This window comes from Seriola dumerili, unplaced genomic scaffold, assembly GCF_002260705.1.
Source record: "Seriola dumerili isolate Sdu_G_001 unplaced genomic scaffold, Sdu_1.0 BDQW01000149.1, whole genome shotgun sequence".
NCBI classification, from domain to species: Eukaryota; Metazoa; Chordata; class Actinopteri; order Carangiformes; family Carangidae; genus Seriola; species Seriola dumerili.
Genome location: NW_019174404.1, coordinates 17,144,027 through 17,169,013, shown reverse-complemented (window position 1 = coordinate 17,169,013; position 24,987 = coordinate 17,144,027). Strand labels below are relative to the sequence as shown.

At 40.9% G+C, this 24,987-nt stretch overlaps 1 protein-coding gene across 1 annotated transcript in view; it reads left to right on the top strand.

Annotated features, from left to right (window-relative positions):
* The window catches only part of kiaa1109 (KIAA1109 ortholog), a 70,450-nt gene extending 45,713 nt beyond the window's left edge, over positions 1 to 24,737 (top strand). The window contains exons 62-89 of the mRNA XM_022750155.1: positions 271 to 469; positions 736 to 795; positions 969 to 1,195; positions 2,874 to 3,004; positions 3,094 to 3,217; positions 3,369 to 3,481; positions 3,969 to 4,059; positions 7,903 to 8,171; positions 8,325 to 8,540; positions 8,845 to 9,025; positions 9,118 to 9,307; positions 9,630 to 9,791; positions 9,910 to 10,049; positions 10,731 to 10,926; positions 11,505 to 11,705; positions 11,986 to 12,162; positions 12,712 to 12,849; positions 13,418 to 13,663; positions 14,010 to 14,163; positions 15,752 to 15,909; positions 16,876 to 17,065; positions 17,601 to 17,818; positions 18,214 to 18,465; positions 18,633 to 18,836; positions 19,570 to 19,764; positions 21,541 to 21,675; positions 22,421 to 22,592; positions 23,783 to 24,737. Coding sequence (XP_022605876.1) covers positions 271 to 469; positions 736 to 795; positions 969 to 1,195; positions 2,874 to 3,004; positions 3,094 to 3,217; positions 3,369 to 3,481; positions 3,969 to 4,059; positions 7,903 to 8,171; positions 8,325 to 8,540; positions 8,845 to 9,025; positions 9,118 to 9,307; positions 9,630 to 9,791; positions 9,910 to 10,049; positions 10,731 to 10,926; positions 11,505 to 11,705; positions 11,986 to 12,162; positions 12,712 to 12,849; positions 13,418 to 13,663; positions 14,010 to 14,163; positions 15,752 to 15,909; positions 16,876 to 17,065; positions 17,601 to 17,818; positions 18,214 to 18,465; positions 18,633 to 18,836; positions 19,570 to 19,764; positions 21,541 to 21,675; positions 22,421 to 22,592; positions 23,783 to 23,999 — 4,956 coding nt within the window. The 3' untranslated portion in view covers positions 24,000 to 24,737. The remainder of the gene's footprint in view (positions 1 to 270; positions 470 to 735; positions 796 to 968; positions 1,196 to 2,873; positions 3,005 to 3,093; positions 3,218 to 3,368; positions 3,482 to 3,968; positions 4,060 to 7,902; positions 8,172 to 8,324; positions 8,541 to 8,844; positions 9,026 to 9,117; positions 9,308 to 9,629; positions 9,792 to 9,909; positions 10,050 to 10,730; positions 10,927 to 11,504; positions 11,706 to 11,985; positions 12,163 to 12,711; positions 12,850 to 13,417; positions 13,664 to 14,009; positions 14,164 to 15,751; positions 15,910 to 16,875; positions 17,066 to 17,600; positions 17,819 to 18,213; positions 18,466 to 18,632; positions 18,837 to 19,569; positions 19,765 to 21,540; positions 21,676 to 22,420; positions 22,593 to 23,782) is intronic.
* Positions 24,738 to 24,987: the final 250 nt, after the last annotated feature.

Here is a 24,987-nt window from a genome sequence, read left to right as displayed (position 1 = left end):
TTTCCAGGGCTAGGCCTTGTTAACAGTCTGTCGTTTTCAGATTTAGCAAAACTATAATGTTTTGATTAGAAATAATCAACCAAAGTATTACTTTAACTGCACACAAAAATTATTGCAATTTTATTTATTTGATGGTGGTTCTACAGCACAGCAGAATGAAATGTTACCAACTAAATCTGCCTTTTCTGAACACATGGAAGTGGGTTCTTTTTCCATGTACTTCACCCTCACTTGACGCACATGTAACCCCTCTCCCTGCCCCTCCACCAGGCCAACCACAGCATAGATTTTGACGCCGGCTCAGCTCTGGTCCTGACCATTGAGAGCACACTGATCACCGCCTGCTCCTCTGAGTCCCTGGTGAGCAAAGGCCACTTTAAGAATTTCTGCATCCGCTTCGCAGAGGGCTTCGAGACGTCCTGGGACGACTGGAAGCCTGAAGTGCGAGGGGATCTGGTCATGAACGCTTGTGAGTGACATGTTGTATTTAAGTTTGAAATTAAGCGCATAGATGGTTAATTTAATTGGAGTGTTGCAGGTAGCATTTTTAAACTTCCAGACAAAGATGAGATTTTTTCAGAGATAAGAATGATTTATAACTGTTCTATATGGGCTTGTTATAATGTGATTGATTACCTGGCTTCAGTATGTAGAAACGAAATTCCTGTGTCTTTCCATTCATGCAGCATCTCAGACATATTGACTGGATGGTTTCTGCATGTATTCTTTATACAGGTGTAGTCCCTGATGGTACATATGAAGTATGCTCCAGGACTACGGGGCAACCTTCTGCAGGCAAGTTCTTTTAACTAAGCTATTGTCCATAAAATATGGATCATACCCCAGAGCTGCACAATAAGCATAAAATGACTGTAAAATGACTAAAATTTCCTTTTGCATTAATTTCATCCGCATCCTCTGCTATGCTCCCTTTCCTCTCCCTCCTGGCATCTTCCTCCACAAAACAGAGAGCAGTAGCGCTGGTACATGGACTCTCAATGTGCTCTGGAAAATGTGCGGTATTGACGTTCACATGGATCCCAACATCGGCAAGCGCCTCAATGCTCTAGGCAACACACTGACTTCACTGACGGGCGAGGAGGACGTCGACGACATCGCTGACCTGAACTCCGTCAACATGGCGGACCTTTCAGACGAGGACGAGGCTGACACCATGTCACCCACAATCCACATGGTTAGTTATTAAAGGGTGTATGTACATCCTTGCATTTACCCTGTGGTAGGAAGAGTGAGCTGGAGCTAGATTTAGTTAGTCCTGTTGTTATATCACTATATCACTTTAATGTAATGTTAAGAGAAATATGCAAGTGTCAGCAGTTAGATTGGAGTTTCTGTTTCATGATTATATTAAGGAATTTCTGAGAAGAGAAGATTTAGACTTGCAAGTATAAAAGAAAGACACAGAACATAAGTTGTGAACTTCAACTGTTGTTGAAACGGTGGTTGTCACAAGTTCTAGGAATAGTTTGATATTTAGAGGAATACATCTATTTGCTTTTTTGCCAATGGCTCGATGTTGTTAAATGTCTGTTAAATATCAGGCTATAGCCAGCAACCAGTTAGCTTAGCTTAGCACAGACACTGGAAATGGGGGGAAACAGCCTGGCTCTGTCTGAAGGTCACAATATCCACCTACCTGCACCTTTAAAGTGACAATTTGTGGTCCTAGAGGGTGTTATGTGTTGGACTGTTTCATTTCTGGCAACCTCACAGTTACAGCGACACTCTAGAAAGTCACTGCCTGCCTGAGAAATATTCCTGCACATAATCCTCCTCGTGGTTTTTACTCTTCTGTGTTTGTGTGGATTAAACAAAAGAGCTGTAGAGGTGCAGATTTTTATAACCTTTGGAAATAGCCAGGCTAGGTGTTTCCCACTGTTTCTAGTGTTTTTGCTAAGCTAAGCTAACCAACCATTTGTGGTATCTTCATATTTACTGTACAGCTATTAGAATCATATTGATCTCTCATCAAACTCTCAGGAAGAAAGCGAGTAAGCGTATTTCCAAAGATTTTGAAAATGATACCTTGTTAATATTTCATCAATACATTTGAAGAAGTCCTACCAGTCTTACCCCAAAGCTACAGATGGTAAAGTCATCCACTCTTCCACCTGTCCATCAGTCTGTCCCTGCCGTTGTTTACAGAGTCCAGAGAGCCAGTTCAGCCCTCGGCTGACCTTAAAGAAGCGTCTGGTAAACCACATCCTGGGCCTCAGTCCCAGGCCTCAGAGTGTATCTGTCCCAGCTGACTTCTTAAACTGTGCATCGCCTCGCCTCCAAGCAGGCAGTGCCAGGGCCCAAAGACCTCTCTCCTGGGCCTGTGTATGTAGCAACACACAGTGTTAAACTCTTCTCTGGGATGAAAAAAATCACTTGCAAGGTGGCATTAAATCTCAGTCACCTACCTTTTAATAGGTGAAGGTTGTGGATTCCAAAATGCTGGGCAATGCTGTTTTATGCTTTAGCTAGAAAGCACGATAGTAGAGAAGAGTGTTGCTTAGCATTTGCTTTCACTGCCCTCCTCATTAAGCTTCAATGACGGGTGACAAGAAATACATTTCTGTTATGCAACTCCTGTGTAGAGCTGTAGTTTTTCCTCTTTTCACTTTAAATGGAATGGTGATGGTGGTGGTGGTGTCTGCTGTTTATCACCCATGGTGTCTATGCTCTCTTTTGATTGAATCATAACAATAGAAACAATTCACCTCTAATCACAGGTTTGGGAAGGAAGCGTTGTTATTTCCAACAGCTGCCTGGTAATCTTTCAGACAAAAGTGTTTTGGGGTTTGATCAGCAGGTTTGTTTTGTCAGATTAATGTGTTTGGGCGTGTAACATTGCTCTGACCTTACAGGAGACCATTGACCCCAGAAGGCAGATGGTGATGGGAAACCAGGTTATTGATGCTAGAGGGAGGAAGTTCACCAAGAGGGTGGTGGACATCAGAGAGCTGAATGAACAGGCCAAGGTCATCGATGACCTCAAGTAAGATTTGTTTTTATTCACTTGTTCATCTGATTGCTTTTCATTGCTATTCTGTTGAAAGTATCTCTGTCCTCTTTTCATAACTACAGGAAGTTGGGAGCCAGCGAAGGCACCATCAACCAGGAGATCCAGCGCTATCAGCAGCTGGAGTCTGTGGCCGTCAACGACATCAGGAGAGACGTGCGAAAGAAACTGCGTCGCTCCAGCATGAGGGTAAATACTCATCTGTTTACCATCCGCAATTAGCAATGTATGTGCCTCAGCAGTTTGAGCACAGTCAGCGTAAAATGATACAAAATAATGACAGAATGTGGGCCTCGTATATTTTTATGGGACCTGTTTTTGACTTTTTGTTCCTCTCCAGGCGGCCTCTCTAAAGGATAAGTGGGGTCTTGGCTACAAACCAAGCTACAACCGCTCCAAAAGCATCTCGGCAGCAGCGGGCAGACCACCTCTAAAAAGGATGGACAGACAAAGGTAACAAACGATGGCAGGAGTGGCCCCTTCCCCTGGTATCATATTATCATAGAAACCATTAAGGCTGCTTCGTCTGGTGTTTACTGGTAACAAACAAGACAGAGTAACCTCTGTCTCAGATCCCACCTCTGTTGGTGTTATGTGTTTTTGAAACACATTACCCAGTAACCTTCTCACAAATTAGAAGAAGAAGTGTAGAGGAGAGCAAGTGTTGATTTCGTTTGTTTATAGTAATTATACAAATATCTACTAAATTAATGTAGTAATGATATTAGATCACTTTAAACATTGCCAGACCTTTAGTAATGGAAACCAATTAACTCTGGCGTAAAAAGAAGAAGTCAAAACAACTGGAAATGAATCTGATTAATAACAAAGAAAAAGTTTATGCTCAAGCTAACTGTGGGCAAAGTTATATTGTTCCAGTGTAGCTTAAAACATGACTTCTTTGTGCATCTCGTGCATGTCCTTTTCCCTGTGTCCGTAGTTCCAGAATAGGGGATGTGGATGATTTACCAGATATCCGTGTGGATGCTTCCTCTCCTGGACCTCGGGTCACCTTCAACATCCAGGACACGGTAAACTTCTCTTTACAGACTTTTACAGACTGCAGACATATCTCCCCTATCTCATACGCTCACAGAACAGAGAAATCTATTATATATTATCTCTGAAAATTGTGTTGTTGACACATTTGTTCTAATCAAATCAATATTTAAGACAATGATAAAATATAGATACATTTATTTTAGTGTTGTGCCATTTTATCTTGACAGTTTGAATATCATCATCTCATCCTCCATTTCTAAGTGTGTTTGTGACTGTACTGGATCTCCATACTACATGATATTTACATGATACCATAGCTCATATGATGTCATACGATCACGGGTTACACATTTTGAAGGCGGCTCAAAGCGAGCGACCATTGTGCTCTGAGGAATTTTGTTATTCGTTGGCTGAGCTCCTTTTTTAATAACTCTTTTGTTCAATTGAAGATTAATAATCAGGCCTTGGACTCTGCAAATTCACCAGTCAGTCCAGGAGAGGTATTCAAGGTATATGGTTCAAAGAATTTCAATTTAACAAATTAAAATACTTAACCAACACCAATAAATACTACTTCTGTTTCCTCTTCTCCTCTGTGATTACCTTGACGGCGCTGATAGGATTTTGAATATGCAAATTCAACACAGGATGATTAAATACTAGCTTCTGCTATGTAGATATACAACATTGTTATATTGACCAGCATTGTGCTAATTTGCAGAATCGCTTACTGTTATCATGCACTTTGTGTCCCTAGTTGCATTATGATTTATTCACGGAGTACAGAGATCATCAAATGTGGCAATGGAAATTACAGTTCCACAATCTTTATTATTTCTCTGTTGATGAAATATCAGTGATGTTCAATCAGAAATAACAGTTTGTCCCCGATTTTATTTGAATAACCTCAGTGGAAGCATATTTTAAGAAATCAGTGGGCTCAAGGACTCATCTGTAGATGTGAGATTATGGTTGAAATGTTCCTATGGCAAATTCTCATCCTGTGTTGAAACATTGAAAAATCCAAATCAGCTTTTCTTCAACCTTATTAAATTGACTGATTTCTAACAACTATGCATGGTAAGCCTCTGAACCACAGTCTGTCAGCTGCTGTTTGTCACAACAATAGGCCCTCTCATATATTGAGGGACCAGGTCTAATATCAGTAATATAAACAAGTTATGAATATTTGATTTAATTAACACAAGCAGAATGGAAAAATGTTTCCTCCCTGACAGTTTGACTTAAACAGTGTCACCTGTATTTGTGCCATAAAAGATGATCACAGTCCTCTTAGCAATTGTCAAATTTGTTCAAGGTAATTACAATTGTATATGACGATTCAGCTTTAGCTTTATTGATGCCAAATTGCTCCATATGACATCATTAGATGAGTCTAAACTTTCTTCTAAGGCTTAATCAAATGATTTGACATTTTTGGGGTATAAGCTTATTTGCCTTGTCAGGAGTTAGCGTTCTCATATATGACTGTTAAATGTGAAGCTAAAGCCAGCAGCCAGTTAGCTTAGCGTAAAATAAGGACTGGAAACAGGGGGAAACAGCTAGCCTGGCACTGTCTGAAGGTAACAAATGGTCTGTCCCAATATCCACACTTGTTGTCTTGAGCACTTGAGTGTGTGTTTCCGTTTCCCTAATGCTGCTTTGAAGCAGTATTCAGAGCTAAACATTTCCCACAGTTCACCACAGTCTACTGCGCAACACCAGTCCGGTTGTTGGTGGTAGTGTGCCTATAAGCTGGTTTTAGGACTGACATTAATCAACAGAGATGAACAAGTGGAAGTTGAAGACATGTTGGATTCAGAATAAAAATTATTATTCCAAACGTATGATCCAAGCACCAAAAACATGGCAGAAATTCTAACCATACCAAGCTATTCCTCTGAGACAGACAACAATAATAATTCATACACTGTCAACAACAATAGAAGATGTTCTTTTATCAAAGACTTTGAGAAATGGGATAAATTGTATGTTATGTCTCTTTCATGTACAGTAGTTCAGTGTGCTTCTAGATAACTAGAATATTTTTTAGTTAATATTTTTATATTATATTTTTATATTTATATTATTATATTTTTATTTTTATTTTATATAACATAAATTATTCCAAGGTACTTTAGAGAGTAAGGTCAAGACCTTTCAGTATTATAGAGAGAAATCCAACAGCTCCCACCATGAGCAGCACTAGGAATAGCTTTATATACTATTGTATTCAAGCACTGTCAGACTGGTTGTTATAATGATAACAATAACAGTGATACATGTAGGTGTAGTAATGTTTTTTTTTAACAATAACAGCAGCAGCAGTTAATAAGAATAAGAATAAGAATGAAATTAATACTGATGGTGATGAGTGTTGAGTAGTAGCAGCAGATCCAGATCCTGCAGCTCCAGAGTCATAGATACTTGCAGAATGAGGACAGAGAGAGAGAGAGAGAGAGAGACAGAGAGGAGAAGTGCAAACTACAAGAGAGAGAAGAAACAAAGTTAATGACAAGCAGCACTGTGATATAAATACATGTAGAGAGAGAGAGAGAGAGAGAGAGAGAAGAAGATAGTGATGGGATTTCCTCATTAATCAAGTGTGTCCCAGTGTGTTCTGATAAACCTCCACACGCTTACGGTCTTAACAGGCACTTGGCCTCTGTGCCAATTACTGGAAATACGTCACACAAGTAGCCACTTGACTGCTCACTAATACTGCAAGTGTTGGCACGGAGACAGACCCAAAATCAAAGCAGAGGCTCCAGGAAACACAAACCATTCCTTTTAAAATATTGCAAACTAATCGGTGACCAGAATCCACTTCAGACCTTTGGACTGACTTGACACAAAACAGATTTTTAACCCAGAAAAGTTTTAGAGGAAATGCATATTTTCTATTGAATAATTCAAAATTTATTGTTAATTCATCTTTGAAGGTTTTATTTGCCCTGTGCCCAGATTGAATGTTGAATCTATTCTGCAGTGGTATTTTCCTGCTTGGTGTAAATAATCAAATCTTTCTCATTTCCTTCAATCGTCCTTTAATGATGACGGACCCAGGCAGACTCTGTTGAAGGCTGTATCACTTGTCAATCCCTCTGTGGTCATTTGGCCTTAACCACCCACTTACTTCCCTCGGCCACTGACTTATTAACAGACTTGTGATTAGATTGATGAAGTGCAAGTGATTTTCGCGACTAAAAGGCACAGAAAATAACCGAACAAATCAAGACAAATAATGTTGTTGAGCTGACTCTCAGACTGGTCACCAGTCTGTACTAGTCTCAGATGCTGTTTGCTTTTGTCAAACATCTTCAACCGGTAGACTTTTATCAATGCTCAGCAGCAGACGGCCTCTGTCGATGCCTGTCTTGGGGATCTGTTTTTACTATTGACAGCTGGGCTTTTAGGGCAGCAAACTTGTCTACTAGTAGATTCTCTTGGGCATTTTTCCATGGTCACCCACTTGAGAATGTGCTTCACCTTTTCTCCTGTCGGGATGTCACGTCTTCTCCTCATCTTCCTCTTTGTCACACTCTGTCTCTCTTTCATTCCTTTTCTCAGAAAGTGCATGACCTCTCAGGTCCTCTGAGAACAGTTGTAAGCTGGTAGTGTTCTGTCCCTGGACATGTGGTCATAAAACTGAAGTAAACACTAAACGGTAATAAATTAAAGGAAAAGAAAAACACGGTCCAGTCTACAGAACACTATCTCCTTTAAAGTTATGATTCCTTGGCTGCCTTCCTACTTAAGACATCAGCTGCATTAGGAAGATTGTTGGATCGATGTCTCTAAGCAGGAAGAGCTTTATGCAGAAATAAAACCTGTCTCCCTGTGTGAGTTTGACTTTCTGCCCTTCTCTGAAGTTTCCTGAGGAGACAGAGGTGGACCTGTTGTCAGTCACCATTGACGAGCCATCCCATCTTCATCATCACCTTCATCTTCATTCTCCATCCGTTGCTGAGGGCCAGCACTCAGCTTTCAGTGCCCCCGGCACCCCTGCTGTCTTCTCACCCACAATTCCCTTCCAGCACGACGACATGAGGCGCGACGACCTGTCCTCTTCCTCCTCCGAAGACTCCGAGAAGGAGGACGAGTTTGAACGCGAGAGACCGCAGAGCTATCGAAGGCCGTTGTGAGTTGTTTTTTGTCCACTCAGACATTATTGTGATAATGTTACATGACGGGAAGCACCATTAATCTCACATCATATCTACATGAAAGCTTTGTGTTTATGATTTATGTCCTCAGAAATCAATAAACAGTCCTGTTTACCGTTTGTTCTCAGCCAAGCGTCTCACAGGAAGTCCTCGGGTTTTTCTGCTGTGAGTCAGCTGTTCAGCGAGCGCTGGCCGAGCACGCCGGCCAACCGCAGCTTCAGTGGCCCGGCAACCGAAAGAAACATTGACTTTGAGCTGGACGTCCGTGTGGAGATTGACAGCGGGAAGTGTGTCCTTCACCCGACTACTCAGCAACCCGAGCACGAGGACATTTCCTTCAGGAGGTGCGATCAAATGCATGTTGCTCATTCTGAAAATTACACAATATAATTTAAAGTCTGTTTGAGGTTTCCTGCTGTGAGTCATTTTTGAAATAACGACTCATAAAAAGTCAAATCAAAATCTACATTATGGAATCCACTTGAATGATTTGCAAGATAAAGTTTTATGTGGGGGCCTGGAACAGCGGTGACAGCTTGTTCTCGGTGGATAGTACAGCTTTCTATATTCAGCTAACCAAACGGAATAAGGCATAAGCCCACCTTCTTTCTTCATATGACAAGACTCTTCTCCCTGTGGGTTTTGTAGGAGCTGTGAGCGCAGCCTCAGGAGTCTGGACCAGGAGTCTCCCCCCAAGAAGAAGAAGCTGCAGCCCACCTACACCTCCACCACCCATCTCTTAGCTGGAAAGAAATGTCCCTCCTCTCTGCAGACCAAGTCTAATGACATGGAGACAACAGTATTTTACATTCCAGGAGTAGACGTTAAGGTCAGCTTCTCCCTCAGCATCCAAATTGTCCCAAAGTTTCTGCTCTGGATTGTTTATTTTTTGTGCTTTAAATGATTAATTCTTTCCCCCAGCTGCACTACAACTCCAAGACCCTGAAGACGGAGTCGCCCAATGCCTCACGTGGATCCTCTCTCCCCCGCACTCTCTCCAAAGAGTCGAAGCTGTATGGTATGAAAGATATCGGCCCTCCCAACCCTCCCAATGCAGTCCAAAGCAAGACTAACTCGCTCCTACCTCCCCCGCCCCCACCTATTCCATCAGGTACTGAGCATTCCCTCATTTTTAATTGCATGCCCTAGCACCCTCCATAATCACCGAAACTAGAGTGCCACGTCTTCTCCGATCTGATGATTTACATGCACACGTGGATCCAGCGAATCAAATGCATGTGATTTCATCCTTTATTTTAAGGCATGAATCCAGAGGGCACCTTTGATCAAATGGGCTCATGCATATTGATGTGCGACCACAGAGGGGAAGACACCAAAGACAGTTTTAAGAAATGACTGTTAATGTGATTCCAGTTAATTTAAAGTTTACGAAATGAACTACAAATGACTTTAACTCCCATGTGTATCTGCAGCCAAAGGTAAGGGCAGTGGAGGGGTAAAGACAGCCAAGCTGTATGCCTGGGTGGCCCTCCAGACTCTGCCAGAGGAGATGGTCATCAGCCCCTGTCTGCTGGACTTCCTGGAAAAAGCACTAGAGACCATTCCCATCACTCCTGTGGAGAGGAACTGTGCAGGTTGGTTTGTGGCATCCACTGACCTTTAAGGATACTTCTCGTATAGCACATACTTACTGACATTTATTGAAAACTCTCTGTGGATGTCTTCACTGGTGTATTTGTGTTCTTCAAACAGCTGTAGCTTCCCAGGAGGAGGACATGGGTCAGTTCGATACGGTGGAACAGCTGGAGGAATCCACCACCTCCCTGGTCTCCTCCTCCACGTCGGCCTACTCCTCCTTCCCTGTGGACGTGGTCGTCTATGTCAGAGTCCAGGTACTGAACACCTGACTGTAATTCTTAAAGCTCACTTTCTCCAGAGCAACTTTTTCCCATTAAAACCTTAATTGTTCTCATTTGCATCATTAGATAATAACAGTAACCAAAAAAACTGTTTGGGAAATTGATACACATATTTTCCATCATTTATGCAGTCCTAGCCCCAGTCATTTTTTCAATGTCGCTGTTTTACATCTTGTATAATGTACATTTTTCTTCTGGTTACACTTTTGGTGCCTCAAAATACATGTCACCTTTTCCATAAAAAAGACAGTTACTAGTCATGTGTAGCGGGCCACTACCTCCAACCCAAATCCTATCTGTTGCTTCCAGTTACAGCTTCATCAGAGAAAATACAGAGAGTCCTTACAACTAATAGAGACCGTATATCTAAGTGTTTGTTGTAGCTTGACATTCCTTTTCCCAAAACACAGTTATTTTCTGACATTTCCATTAAAATCCGTGAGTGATCTACATCGAATGAGTCTGATGTGCTGTGTAACTGCTTCCTCTTGACCTTGACTGTAACTATTGCAGGTCATTAACATCTGAATCTTTCCACAAAAAATGGATATGGATGATATTTGTTTGTAGTTGTTATCTTTCAGCATATTTATTCAGTATCTTCAGTCCCTGTTTGTTTCCAGCTAAAACATCAGTTATCATTTGTGTCTCCAGCCTTCTCAGATCCGCTTCAGCTGCCTGCCCATGTCCAGGGTGGAGTGTATGCTCAAGCTACCCTCTTTAGACCTGGTCTTCTCCTCTAACCGCGGAGAATTGGAGACCCCAACAGGAGCCCACCCCACCGACGGATCACACCCACCTTCCTCCACACCGCCAGGGCAACACATCCCCAAACCGCCTCCCAGCAAAGGTCTGAAAACGACTTGGCATTTTGTTTTAGTAGCATAATGCTGCTCTAATGTTTGCAGAACAAAAGATTTGAAGTCAGACAAAAGATTTGAATCATTAGCAGTCTTTTACAGTCTGTCACAGACTGTTACCGTATCTGTTAACAGTCACTCTGTGCCTTGTCTGAGACCTGTGTGATTTTAAACAGCTTGTTCCCTTGCATTCATTATTTTGCTCTCCAGTCTGTCTTTACACCAAAATGCTCAACGCAAGTTCTGCCATGTTTTTTTTTTTTTTTTTTTTTCCTCAGTGTGTCTCAAGTCTTAATTTTTTATTTAGACCTGTCACATGTATAGTAAATACAGTACAGTTTGCTCTAAAGCCAAAAGGGAAATGGCTGTGTATTAATATTACAGTATACCATTAATATGTAAGTGATGCATTAACTTTGCTGCAGACTTTATCATTTGTGTCAAAAACAGAATACTGATAGGAGTCAGACTCACTCCCATTGTTGACAGTCATATTTTTAGTTAATTTATTCCTACTGTATGCGACTGCTCCGTCTTACCTCATCCTCTCTCATCTGCCTCCTTCCAGCATCTCCGTTGCTGGGGAGCCCTCTGGGCAGGAGCCGCCACAGCAGCAGCCAGTCCGACCTCACAGGCCCCCCAAGTAACTCCTCAGGCCTCAGCTTCACTGCCTGCATGTCTGACTTCTCCCTCTACGTCTTCCACCCCTACGGCGCCGGGAAGCAGAAATCTGCTGTCACAGGGTTGCCTCCGGGCCCAGGGCCATTAGGTATGGGAAGAGGGAAAACTTGCTGTAATTCTCTCATGTGCTAATGATACAGGATGTCTAATGTTACCGCTGAAGAAGACTTATTATGCTATTACTCTGTGGATACACGGTGTGTTAAATAAACACGTACAAACATATGCTAGGTCTAGTGTAGAAGGGAATAACCATGACAGCCTACTATAAAATATCCAGTACCCTCATTCCACTAGTTGTTAATGTGTGAAAGGACACTTAGACTAAAGTTTAATGATCATCATCATTATCGCTCTTTTTCCTGAAGGTACAGTAGACGAGGAGCCATCTTCCGTAACAGGAAGAAAAGACTCTCTGAGCATCAACCTGGAGTTTGTGAAGGTCAGCTTGTCCAGGATGAGGCGAACTGGATGCCCCACATTCATTGAAAGCTTCATTCCTGCCAAAGGTGGCAAAATGGACACCACCCTCATCAACATCTCAGGTACATCGTCAGCCCTGGGTGAAGATGGCCTCATACATTAGATTATATTACTGTTCCTGTTTAGTCTATGCAGGGTTCATTTTCTTGCTGCATTAGGACATTCTGGAAAATATGAATTGAATTTATAAAGGTTTATTTCCAGCAGGGGAAGTCAGGGAATTTGATGAAACCACAGCAAAAGATGGGAATACAAGGCAAATTCACAAATGAGTTTATTGAAATGTGTATTACAATATAGATTTGTTAAAGTTATTTTATTAGGTTTGTGTAAGAGTAGAGTTTCACTGTAAAACCATGATCAGGAGCAGGTGGAGTTGTTAGGAAACAACAGCAAATAAAAAGCAGGTATGTCAGCTGATGCTCATTTGCATCAATTAGGTTGATGATGATGATGATGTCACAGGCCTAAAAGGCTTATAAGACAGAAAATCAACATGTCAGAGCTCAGCGCTTTCAGCATCTCGTCAGGAACTTCAGTTTCAACTTCAGAGCTTCAGGAATTTTTCGACCACTGTCTCATACATGAACAAATGCAATCCCCCCCCCCAGCTGTGTGCGACATTGGCTCAGCTTCCTTCAAGTACGACATGAGACGACTGAGCGAGATCCTGGCCTTCCCCAGAGCCTGGTACCGGCGAAGTATCGCCAGGCGCCTCTTCCTTGGAGACCAGACAATCAACCTGCCAGGTGACTGCTCAGTGGATTTTGTTCTCTGTTGGTTGGTTGGTTGGTTGCTTGGTTGGTTGGTTGGTTGGTTGAGTGTTGCATAAGTATGGTATGTTTATACCACTCTGCTGTTTTTTTTTTTTTTTTTTTTTAGAAAGTTTTCATGTGACATCCGGAACAATGAACAGGGATCTTTTCTATGCTTCTGACCTTGCTCCCTATTTCTTCAATTAGTCTTAGCTGCTTTTTCTTTCCAAAGTGACGGCTCTCTGTCTGTCCATTGTTGACTTTTGTATGAAAGTAGTGCTAAAACTTTGTAAATACCTGAATAATGCTAACATGACGTCAAGTAAAATAGCAAATATTGACAAAATAATGGAAGGAAAAGTTTTCACTGCAAGTAAATTCATGATTTTTTTAAAAACGGCAGCCTTTCTCTGTCTACAAACCTCCGCCGGTTGCGCTAGTGTTCATATTTAATATCCCATCATGCTGACCTTCCTTCGGCCAACAATTCCTCCCCCTGCTCCGTGTTGACATTTCCCAGGCTGTCCTTTACTTACATCTCTCAACCTTTACCTTGTTTCAGCCTCCGGCCCCGCCACCCCCGACTCGGCCGAAAACGTCACCCAACATCTGTCCCCTGAGTCCAGTCGGAAAGCTTACTGGAGGACATGGGATGGCAGCACCGGGACTCAGCACATGCCCCAGTCCCCCAACGTCTTTTCTGAGCACTCCACTGGAAGCAACATGTCCCCCGGTGGCCTGGGCCACCTCAAGTCTCCCGCACCTGGTCGCACCAGGAGTGTGTCTGATTCTTCGGCTCCTAGGAGAGGTGATTACCAGCACTCCTCAAAATACAGACTGTGATGTAAAAATGCCTTTTGCTGTAAAGTCAGTGTGAGTCTTGATAGAGAAGCACAATTTAGATGTTAAAGGTCCCATATTTTACACTGTCTTATCTTGATATCCATAAAATATCAAGACCTTATAAACACAACTGTTTCTTTGCAACATCACAAAATTATGGAAGTCTTATCGGCTCATTTTAAGGCACAGTTTCTGAATCCACCTGTGTGCAAACCTCTGATACCTTTAAACAGCAATGTCCAAAATCAACAAATGAAAGTGAAAAATAAGAAATGTTCCAAACTGACTTTTCTTAATTCTTTCTTGTCCAGATTCGGTGACCAAAACATCCACTCCTTCATTCGGTAAAAATGGGAAGGCAGCAGGTCAGCAGGGGGCGCCGTGGGAGACGCTGGTGGTGTTTGCCATCAACTTGAAACAGCTCACCGTCCAAATGAACATGAGCAATGTGATGGGAAACAATACGTAAGTAACTGTTCCAGCACCTTTTCCTGTAGATACTTTCCCCTCCATGTCAGAGATGTAACTGAAATGATTTTAACACTGACATTTTGTGGAAAAGCACTGATTTGCTTTATTGTTGAGCGTTGGATAAGAAGATTGGATACTTTAGTAATGTCTGTGCAATAAATGTGAAGGTATGGCTATGAGACGGTTAGCTTAGCTTAGCATAAAGACTGAAAACAGCTGTAATCAGACATAAGAGTGGCATCAGTCTTCTCATCTAACTCTTGGCAAGTGGGTGAATAAGCGTGTTATGGCTGAGCATTCAGAATTTTTTCAGAGGTTTTGCTCATTTGTCCAGAGATATTTTATATTTTATTTTGATAAGTATTTACAAAATATATTAGTTGTTATTTTTATGGCAGATAAACTGATACGAAGTAACCCTGTTTTACCCAGTTTATCCCTGATGAAAACAAATATTCAGTTCCTTCTCTGCTAACACAGAACAGATGATGCCATAGTTGATAAATATTTACACATATATCATTTCCTCTCTCAGGGCTTGTATGACTAAATCCTCTGGGTGTTGCTGAAAATTGGCCTCAAACTTAAACGTGGAAGTAAAAATTCTGGCAAATGAGTCCAGGAGAGAGTTGTGTCAGTCAGGAAGGCTGTGAAAGAAGAAAGACCTAGAATCTGTTCTTTTTGTGAAGATTGATCACTATATATATATATATATATATATATATAGAACACTAGCTAGAAAAACACTGCTTTGGTGTGTGTGGTGTGTGTCTGTGGAGGAAGTACAGGTGAAATTCAAAGCGTATAATCAGAGCAACCAATGCTCAACACTGTGAGCATCATTTATTTACATTTACATTTCTACAGTGTCGTACAAACATGTCTCTGGAGTGTCTCCTGCAATTTAGACTTTTTATTTCTTGCAGGACATCCATTCAACATCTGATTTTCCAGCTTTTATGGCAATTTATCGCCCCACTCTTATGGGCTCAATTCATGTCGTGTTCACTTGTATTTTACTGGTCACCACAATATGCCGTCATTAAAACTTTTGTCTCTACAGTTGAGGTAGAAAGTGCAGAAAAATCCTGCTGAATCAGTGACACACTCAACACCCTCATAACTAAGGCAGTACTGTTTTATGAGCTCTGTCATCATAAAGTTTAAAAAAAACATCCACTCTGGAAATGTGTGGCTCCCTGAGCAACACACACATCTCCTGCCTCTTCAGCTCTAATTACATTATTTATGACTTCAGAATATTCTTCCGACAAAACATCATTTACGCTCAGGTGGAGTTTTTGTCTAAAACAAGGAAGGAAGAAAAAAGGTCAACCACAAAGCCATAGCTAGACTTTAGCAAATTGTGTAACAATAACACATACATAATGACATACTGGCTAAAATACATAACCACATATTAACACTCAGAGCTTGAGGTTGTCTGGTCTTTTCCTTTTCAGTTACCTGTGTTTATATCCGGGCAAGTCCTTGCAATGAGTCATGTATGTTTGATAGAGAGCAATTCTACATTATTCAGCAGCGTTTCGGGAGCGCTCACAGTTTGTGTTTGCCCCTGCAGCTGGACAACCAGTGGGCTGAAGAGTCAGGGCCGACTGTCTGTCGGCAGCAACCGGGACCGAGAGATCAGCATGTCTGTTGGCCTCGGCCGCTCCAAACTCGACTCCAAGGGCGGGGTGGTGGGTGGCAATATAGACGTGAACACCCTGGAGATGGTCTGTAAGTAAACAAAGCACCGACTTCTCAGACATCTGGTGTTTTTCTGCAACTCGTTAGCAGCTCTTGTTCTAGCAGACTAAAAACTGTGGATACGGAGCCGAGCCAGAGTTAGGTGCAGAGTGCTTACACAGCACTGGGATAATGTAGAGACATAATAAACACTTTCACATTTTACTCTCACTTTTTGCACTAATATTTTGGATTTGGTGTTTAAATAAGCTAATACAGGGCACATTTACATGTTGCACACATTTGTAAATAGAATATATTTAAAAGTCAGTATTTCTGTTGAAATATACATGTGGGTTTGGGTTCATGTTACTGTAATTAAAATGCATTTTTTTGATACAGTTTTACTTTATGTAGCAGAGTGTTTGCACTCTGTTAACAGCAGTTTAACAGTTTTTTGTCAAGCTTATTGAAAATGATATATTAGATATTTTGCCCAGGACAGTCCTTGACACTGAAGTGAGCTAAAGATTCATAATGAGGTTAATAGAACTTAAACAACTGAAGCAAAACTGCTAAAATAACCATGTCATTTCAGAATGAGTCATATCTGTATGAAAAACGACATGAGTGTGAATATGATTGTCTTTTTTCATACTGACTTTTACTTTTACCTCCACAGAGTCTATAATACACAGTATTAGACAAAAAGGGGTGCAATTGGAGACCCTTTACTATTTTAATCTTTTGTTTATTTCAATTTAAAATCTTAGAATTTTTGTTTTATTTAAATGTGATATTATTTTTTTTTTTTTAAACTGACAAGGGGGGAAATAGTTTTGCAATCCACTATATGTTCTGATCCTAAATATACTGCTAGTTCATTTAAATAAACCCTATTCCCCTTTTCAACATTCTCCCCAAAAGTTTTACTGTCATCCCGTCTGAGATTTTACTGTATAAGCAGGAATTGTCACTCAATGCTGCAGTGTTAACCACTTACCGTCTGTTTTCTAGCCCACATCTCTGAACACCCTAACCAACAACCCAGCCATAAGATCCAGATCACCATGGGCTCTACGGAGGCGCGGGTGGACTACATGGGCTCCAGTATCCTGATGGGAGTGTTCAGTAACGCTGACCTGCAGCTGCAGGACGAGTGGAAGGTCAACCTGTGCACTGTTGACACCAGCCTATCAGAGAAGAGGTATGAAATGATGTCATCTGAAGTTTATCAAGCACTTGTGCTTAAGCATATTAGCAAGTGTATTAGTGGGTCACTTGGTGGATTGTCATAGATGGAAATCTCACATTAGTCATATTTTGTCTATCAATCTATTTAAACTCTATATCTGCATTGGGAGTACTAGAAAGTGCAGGGGTCCTCTCCATTAGAGTTACACAAGTTATTTAAGGGTGGAAATAGAAACCACACAAAACACAGAAAAACATCAGAGTTTATGAAGAGAAATGGACAAATGATACTGACAATGCATGGCAGGCAGCATAACAAAATGATGTCTGGACCAGAGTGCATGTGTTTATGTGTGAATACCAGAATAGTGGAATTACACCAGATTAGATGTGGTGTTTATGGCCATTTGTGATGCGGTTTTTTTTTAAGCCACATAATGTCTCCCTGCTTCATTTGCCCTCCTTTCTTTCCTGCAATTTTAACCATCTACTCAATCACTTGGTTCCCCGTTCTCCACCCCCACCCCTCCACCCCCCTCTCCTTCCAGTGAGATCTTTGTCCACGGGGACTTGCAGTGGGACATTTTCCAGGTGATCATTTCACGCTCTACCACACCAGACCTCATCAAGATCGGCATGAAGCTGCAGGAGTTTTTCACTCAGCAGTTCGACACCAGCAAGCGCGCCCTTTCCACCTGGGGCCCTGGCCCCTACCTGCCCCCAAAAACGCCTGTCATCAACACTGAGAAAGGAGCTGCTGAGCTTTGTAAGCACACCTCTTTCCATACTGCTGGGTGAAATATTTAATGCGTAATGAGGTATGCACAGTGAGTGTCTTCAGCAGCCCCGCTGGTTGTAGGAAGTGAAAATGATTTGTAATTCTAATAAGTTTAATTTGTATACCACTTTTTCAAACAGTTGACAAGGTTGTTCGGCAACTGAATGTAATCAAACATGCTCATTAGATGATTAAAAAAACAACAAGAAGCTCAAGCAGATTTAAAAAGATGGAAGGCTATATAAGGATAACAACGATATAATACACAAAGTCTGATTCGGTTAGCACCAGCAACACGCCTCACTCTCCAGTCAGAATTGATTTATCTGCCTACATCCTCCCCGCTTCTCATTTTGTGTCTCCGCGCCGTCTCTGTCACGCAGACATGGATGCGGCCCATCACCGCCACTGGCCCGGGGTGCTGAAGGTAATCGCCGGCTGCCACATCTCCCTCTTCCAGATGCCTCTGCCCGAGGACGCTGTGCAGCTGGGCGGTTCAATGAGCCTCCATGGCAATCACATGACCCTGGCCTGCTTCCACGGGCCCAACTTCCGCTCCAAATCGTGGGCTCTGTTCCACCTGGAAGAGCCCAACATCGCCTTCTGGACAGAGGCTCAGAAGATCTGGGAGGACGGTGAGAACAAAACGTTCATTTCAGAGACGTGCATTATTTTAGGGGAATTATTCAGACTAAATTATCAACTGGAAAAATAGCCACCAAATAAACCGCAAATCATCATTATGAATAGTTTACACTGTAATCTCTTTTTAATAACAGACATTTGTTTTTGTTATATGCAGGTTCCAAAGATGATTCTACCTACATCGTTCAGACACTGGATTTCCATCTCGGTCATAACACTATGGTAACAAAACCATGTGGTGCACTCGAAAGCCCAATGGCCACCATAACCAAAATAACCCGGCGGCGGCACGAAAACCCTCCACATGGTGTTGCCACTGTCAAAGAATGGTTCAACTACGTTACTGCCATGAGGAACGAAGGTAACCAATTATTAATTATTATTAAGTCATTTATATTATGTCCTAATGTCATCACACTCAGGGCTACACCATACTTATTCCAACACCTCAACTCATAGTATCTGTCAAATGTGAGCATTGAGCCGGGACCAGAGTCCTCTTTACCCAAATGTAAAATCTGTGAATCTCACTGTGTGGAGCTCATTTGGATCATGTTTAGGTCGGGGTTTGACACGGCGGCCGACAAATAAACTGTATTAAAGGATAAGTTCACATTTTTTCAAGTCTTTAGTAAATCGAAGAAGATGGGGGATAAAAAAAAGATGCAGTAAATATACACCACCTTAAATCATGTAAATGCGGTGGAAGACATATTGGAAAGAACTCTGTAAGTACAAGTTCAGTCTTCTAAGAGTATCAACAAATGCTGAACATTATAACTTTAATGAAGAGAGGATTTGTTATGGGGGTTGCTGTGTTAGACTGCATTAGTTTTACCTAGATGTTCCTAATAAACTGCCAACTGAGTGTAAATGTCTGGCTTCAAACTTCAGACTTTTCTCATCTTTAAACAGCTCTGACTAAAAAACGACAGACAGCATTTTTTCCGAAAGAGCTACTTTGTGTCTGCCCTGCTGCCGCTGCCTGTTATCTTAAATGTAAAATAGGTGCAGATAGTATTTAACGAAGCAGAGAAGTGTGAACATGACCTTAAATTCAAAAGAGGTTTGACACGACTTATCTCCCGCTTCAGAGCTGAACTTGCTCAGGAACGTGGAAGCCAACAACCAAGAGAGCGGAGTGGCTGCCAAGAGCTCCAGTCTGCTGAGCAGCTTCCGCAGCTCCTCCAGCTACAACCACGAAACAGAGACTATCTTTGCTCTTCCCAGAATGCAGCTGGACTTCAAGTCTATCCACGTACAAGATCCAGATGAACCTTCTCTAACAGGTACTTCACACAATATTGTAACGGTGCATCAAGCCAATAAGTCATCTGCTCAGGTCTTTTCATGCACTGTTTTAAAGCTTAAACTAAATTGTTTTATCATGTTAGTCAGTAAATATGGTGCCCTTCACTAACATGACCCCAGCATCATCATATCGAATTCACTGCACAGTAATATTTTATTTGTTCAAAGAAAGTTTCTTCTGATGGTGAAATTTCCAAAGTCAGTCATTTTTAAAACATGCATCTCTTCAAAAACATTGTCTGGTTTTAAACGCACTATAAGTAGTTTTCGGCGAGGATCAAAACAATAGCAAAAGATGGAGTTTTATGACATTGGAAAGTGGTGTGGCATTGTGGGAGCTGGTGTCACCATCATTGTCATTGTTGCAGTCAGGTCCGAATTATCCGCAGAGGTCTCCTCCTCTCCAGAACAAACAGACCTGGTGATTATAACCATTAAAAGCACTGAATATAGCAGTTTCAGCCGAGTGCGGCCGCGAACGAGCTAACGTTTGTTCAGCTTGTTTCTCTGATGAACTCATGATCCAGACGTCCGATAACAAAAGCCTTCACCCGGTTAAAATATATAATTAAACAGGACCGAGATCTAAAAAATGTATTGTAAAAATGTGGCACCATTGACAGACGAACAAATAAAACAAATTGTTACAATGAAAAATCACAGATTTCCCTAGCTGATGGAAACAGAAGTACACAATTCAACAAAATTATAGGTCTAGTTGTTTTTTGGACATTTTAATGCAGAAATTTGTTAAATAAAGAAATGTTACAAAAATACTGTAAATTATCATATAAAAGCTGATATTGAAATAATTTCTCAAATAACAGCCTAGGGCATGAACAGATAAAGCCTGGATGACTTTTGGTTGGCTGAAATTTAGGAAGCAACATTTGACAAATAAATAATCTCAGTAAAATAAGAAAAAAAGGAAAAACCAGAAAAAGTTTTTGGAATACAATCTTTCAAATGTAATTGCTGATGGTATGAACTAGTAATTGAATTATGTGCATTAATATAGGATATAATTATTATATAGATTATGTTTTCATATATATGAGGAAGCAATTATTCTAGCAAGCATTGATTTATGAAGTAGGAGTGGGATTCAATAAGTGTTGACTTCTTCCCACTCCCTTGTGGATATGGTTGACATTGCATTGCATCATATTTTCTGTTAGGTGTAAGTTCACTGTTTTCAGTGAGACCATTGTGCTTTTCTTTTTTTATGTTTGTTTTTGTTTTTTGTTTTTTTTCTTCTTTCACACATTCGAAATAAAATGATCAAATCAAATCAATTAAAAGAAGCAATGACTCCACACCAGCGACAGCCAGAGCCAGAAACATTATGTTTTTAAGTTGTCTGTCCGTCCGTCTCATTTGGATGAAGGGAACTTCTTCAAATTTGGTGAAATATTCACTTGAACTACTACATGGAATTTGGTGGTTAAAGGTTGAAGTTCAAGGTCACTGTGACCTCACAAAACACAGTTTTGGCCATAACTCAACAATATATATATTCATCATGACACAATTTCACATAAACGTCTAAGAGGTTAAAATGAAGTGATGACATCAGGTCAAAGGTCAACTTCCCTGTGACATCATATTGTTCTGTAAAAACACTTCTGGCCATTTTTTCAACTGTGTAACTCGTGAAGGGGAGCTCGTCACTACATTTGCCGCACCTTGACAGGTAGGTGGAGATAAACAACCGTGAGATGCTTATTCGAGTCTTTTGTTTTTATTTGATCCAGACTCCAACAGCAAACCCAAGGTGGAGTGCAGCGTTGTGACAGAATTCACCGACCACATCTGTGTCACCATGGACGCTGAGCTCATCATGTTCCTTCATGACCTGGTGTCAGCTTACCTGAAGGAGAAGGAGAAAGGTTTGTGTCTTTACAGCAATCACACAAGGCAGTCAGCAAACAATGTTGATCCATTTCAACTGTCAACAAACTCATGAGTCATCTACAACAGGTGTAGCAACGACAACTCTATTATTCAAGAGTGAAAATAGCCTTCAAAGTGCCAAACAAGGTATTGTGTTGCACGTCAAGAAAATGACTCATCCTACTATTCAAAGAAAAATAACAAGATGGACCACATCTGTCTGCCACTGTACCTGCAAAGCTGTTTGTATGCTGTTGGACACATTTTAGAGAGCAGCATGAAACGCAGGCAGCTGAGTGTTATTTTCACACACAGTGGGGAGGTCAGGGAGCCCAATGCAGGCAGCATTTTAATGGGTTTTCTATTGTCACAAGGGAACAAATTACCACTCTTCATGCCAGCAACCACGCATTTTTCATGACAATTAAAATAGTGCCACGACTTTGTTCTGTTGATTTTGCAGCTGAGTAGAAGGAGCAGAGAGGCGAGCGGTGAAGATTTTCATCAGTGTTTGATTAATCCTGATTAAGTGAAGTAGGACAGATGGGTATTTGAATGTGAATGGAGTCTAGATCTATACTGTGAAGGTGCCGACAGCGTTTTCAGGGATATTAATGAATGTTTATTGTGCTCTACTTCAGGATGTTGTTGTTGAAGAATGTGTTTGTCTTGTTAAAAAGAAAACATGAGGGTAGCAGAGCGGCAGCCTTATTGCTTCTCTCCCTCCCCGTGTGTCCTCAGCCCTTTTCGCCCCGCGGATGTTCGCGGCTCGGCCAGGCCAGAAGAGCCCCACGGCCCTGCACGACGAAAGCTCCACAGACAAGGACAAGGACATGGACGACGGGATCAACTACACCACGGTGGACTGGAGGGAGTTCATGTGCAACACCTGGCACTTGGAGCCCACTCTCAGGTCAGCTACGCTCCACCGCACCACAGACGTGGATGTTGAGTGTTTGTTTTTTTTTTTTTTTTTTGGTTGTTTTTTTCATGTTAGCTGACGCACACCCTTTCATATGACGAAGTCAAATTGAGTCACAATGCTCATTCGTGAATAATTCTCATTCAAAACCAACAGAGGAGAAAATAGAAAAGAGCATTTACGACACTGGAAAAGCGTCATTCTTCATGACCTGATGGTCACACCAGCTTCTACAATGATGCACAGACAGGACATGCAAATCTGTAAATGTCTGTCGTGCATCAATTTATAAGACTATTAAGTTTTTAAAAAAAAATAAATGAATAAAAATGGAAGAAAGAAAGCAATCCTACACTAAAACTTTTCCACTTACAGAGTGACTATTATACTATTCATTATAGAAATGGAATGAAATTCTATTGAATACGAGTATTTTTATTTGTAGTAGATAGAGTGGAATGGACACACTAAAATCTCATTTAAGTTGTTTGTGTTTGTGATTTTTTTTTTTCATGTTGCATTTCCTCACTAGAGGTCTACTAAGGTTTTGACAAACTGCAGTGGGACAGCTATTCAGTGAAAAGTTGAGGAAGAAGTATTGATACAAGAAGTATTTGCTTTTTTTAAGAAAAAGTAGAATTACCACATCTTAAATCCATCACCAGTAAAAGTTCTGAATTCAAAATGTTGCTTAAGTAGCAGTAAAACTAATATTAAAAATATCAACGTAAAAGTACATGCAGAAAAATGGATCCTGCCGCTATCATATTATTATCAACTTAATATATGATGGAATTATTATTATTAGCATGCATGGATGTGTAACCTGCATTTAATTTGAATTTTAATACTCCTTAGTTAGAATCAACTGAAAGCAATAAACTGTATTTTATAAGCACATCACTGGTTTTGTGCATAATAACTACAGATGTCAAATAAAAATGCCAATAGTTTCCTCTAAGATGTATTGGGGTAAAAGTATAGAGTAACAGAAAATGGAAAAACAAGTACCTATGTGCTAAGGACATTTGGACTGAAATAATTTGAAAATAACAAGTTTTTGTTGTTTTAAAACACTTCTCCATCTTAGTTCCACCTAGTTGAAATAATCCTCAAATAATTATCTTCTACTCTCTGAAATACATTAATTACTGACTCAACTAAAAATCTCCTATCATCAGGCTCATCTCCTGGACAGGACGTAAGATCGACCCAGTGGGTGTGGACTACATCCTGCAGAAACTCGGCTTCCACCACGCCAGGACTACAATTCCCAAGTGGCTGCAGAGGGGAGTGATGGACCCGCTGGACAAGGTGCTGTCGGTGCTGATCAAGAAGCTGGGCACCGCCCTGCAGGACGAGAAGGAGAAGAAAGGCCGCGACAAGGAGGAGCACTGAAGAAGACTCTCATGCCACTGTAATCAAAGCTGTGCATCCATTCTCTACAGGTCACAAACACTGGACTACTGTGTTACAGTGGCGACTACTGTAACAGCGCACTTGTCAAACATACCCATGTTACCCTGTGAATCTCAGTATAGTTGTTTACTGTGGTGCATGCCACTAGCGGCTCCAACTGAAGCGTTTTGCACCGGTTATTTTCTGTATATTTTGAACAAAGTAGCAAATGTTAGTATTATTTGACTGCTTTAATGGTAAAACCCTGCCTCTTTTACCTGTTGTAAATGACCTTACTGAAATCGCTTGAAAGTTTATTTTAAGGCTTACCAATATTTCATGAGAAATGATTTCTTATACCATTGCCTTTTCTTTGTTTCCCATGGAACACATGGTAGATATGCTTTATGTATTTTATAGCGTAGTTTTATGATATTTAAGACCAGAACAACAGTTCAGTGACAGTGTTTTTGATTTTTTTTTTTCTTTCTCTGAGGTGAACAAATACATACTGGGAGGTTACGGCACATCATCCACTCAGTCATGAGGATGACATAAACTTGTAATTATAATTTGAACCAAGATCATTATTTATGGGTATGTGAAATGCAAAGTCTATAACATGTATTAGCTTGGTGTGTCAAGCTTATTTTTGTCTTTTTTTTAATCCATACAGTAGAACCAGTGTATATAATTAAATTTCTTAAATGTGTTGATTTCCTAACTTAATAAAAATATTGCCATTCAATTTTAGATGAAGCTCAGGTCCATTATTTTGAGAGGTTCACTTAAGTATAATAGGTCTAGTTTTGTCATCATGATGATTTTTACTTTTGTGAAGATATAAACCTGATGATGTCATAGTGATGTCATCTTGGCTTTGGCTTGGACAAGAAGTTACTAACCCATGTCTTACAAACTCACTCATGGAGTTCATGAGACATGGGCATTTACAAGGCAGGAAGGGTCAAACAAAATGATGCTATTG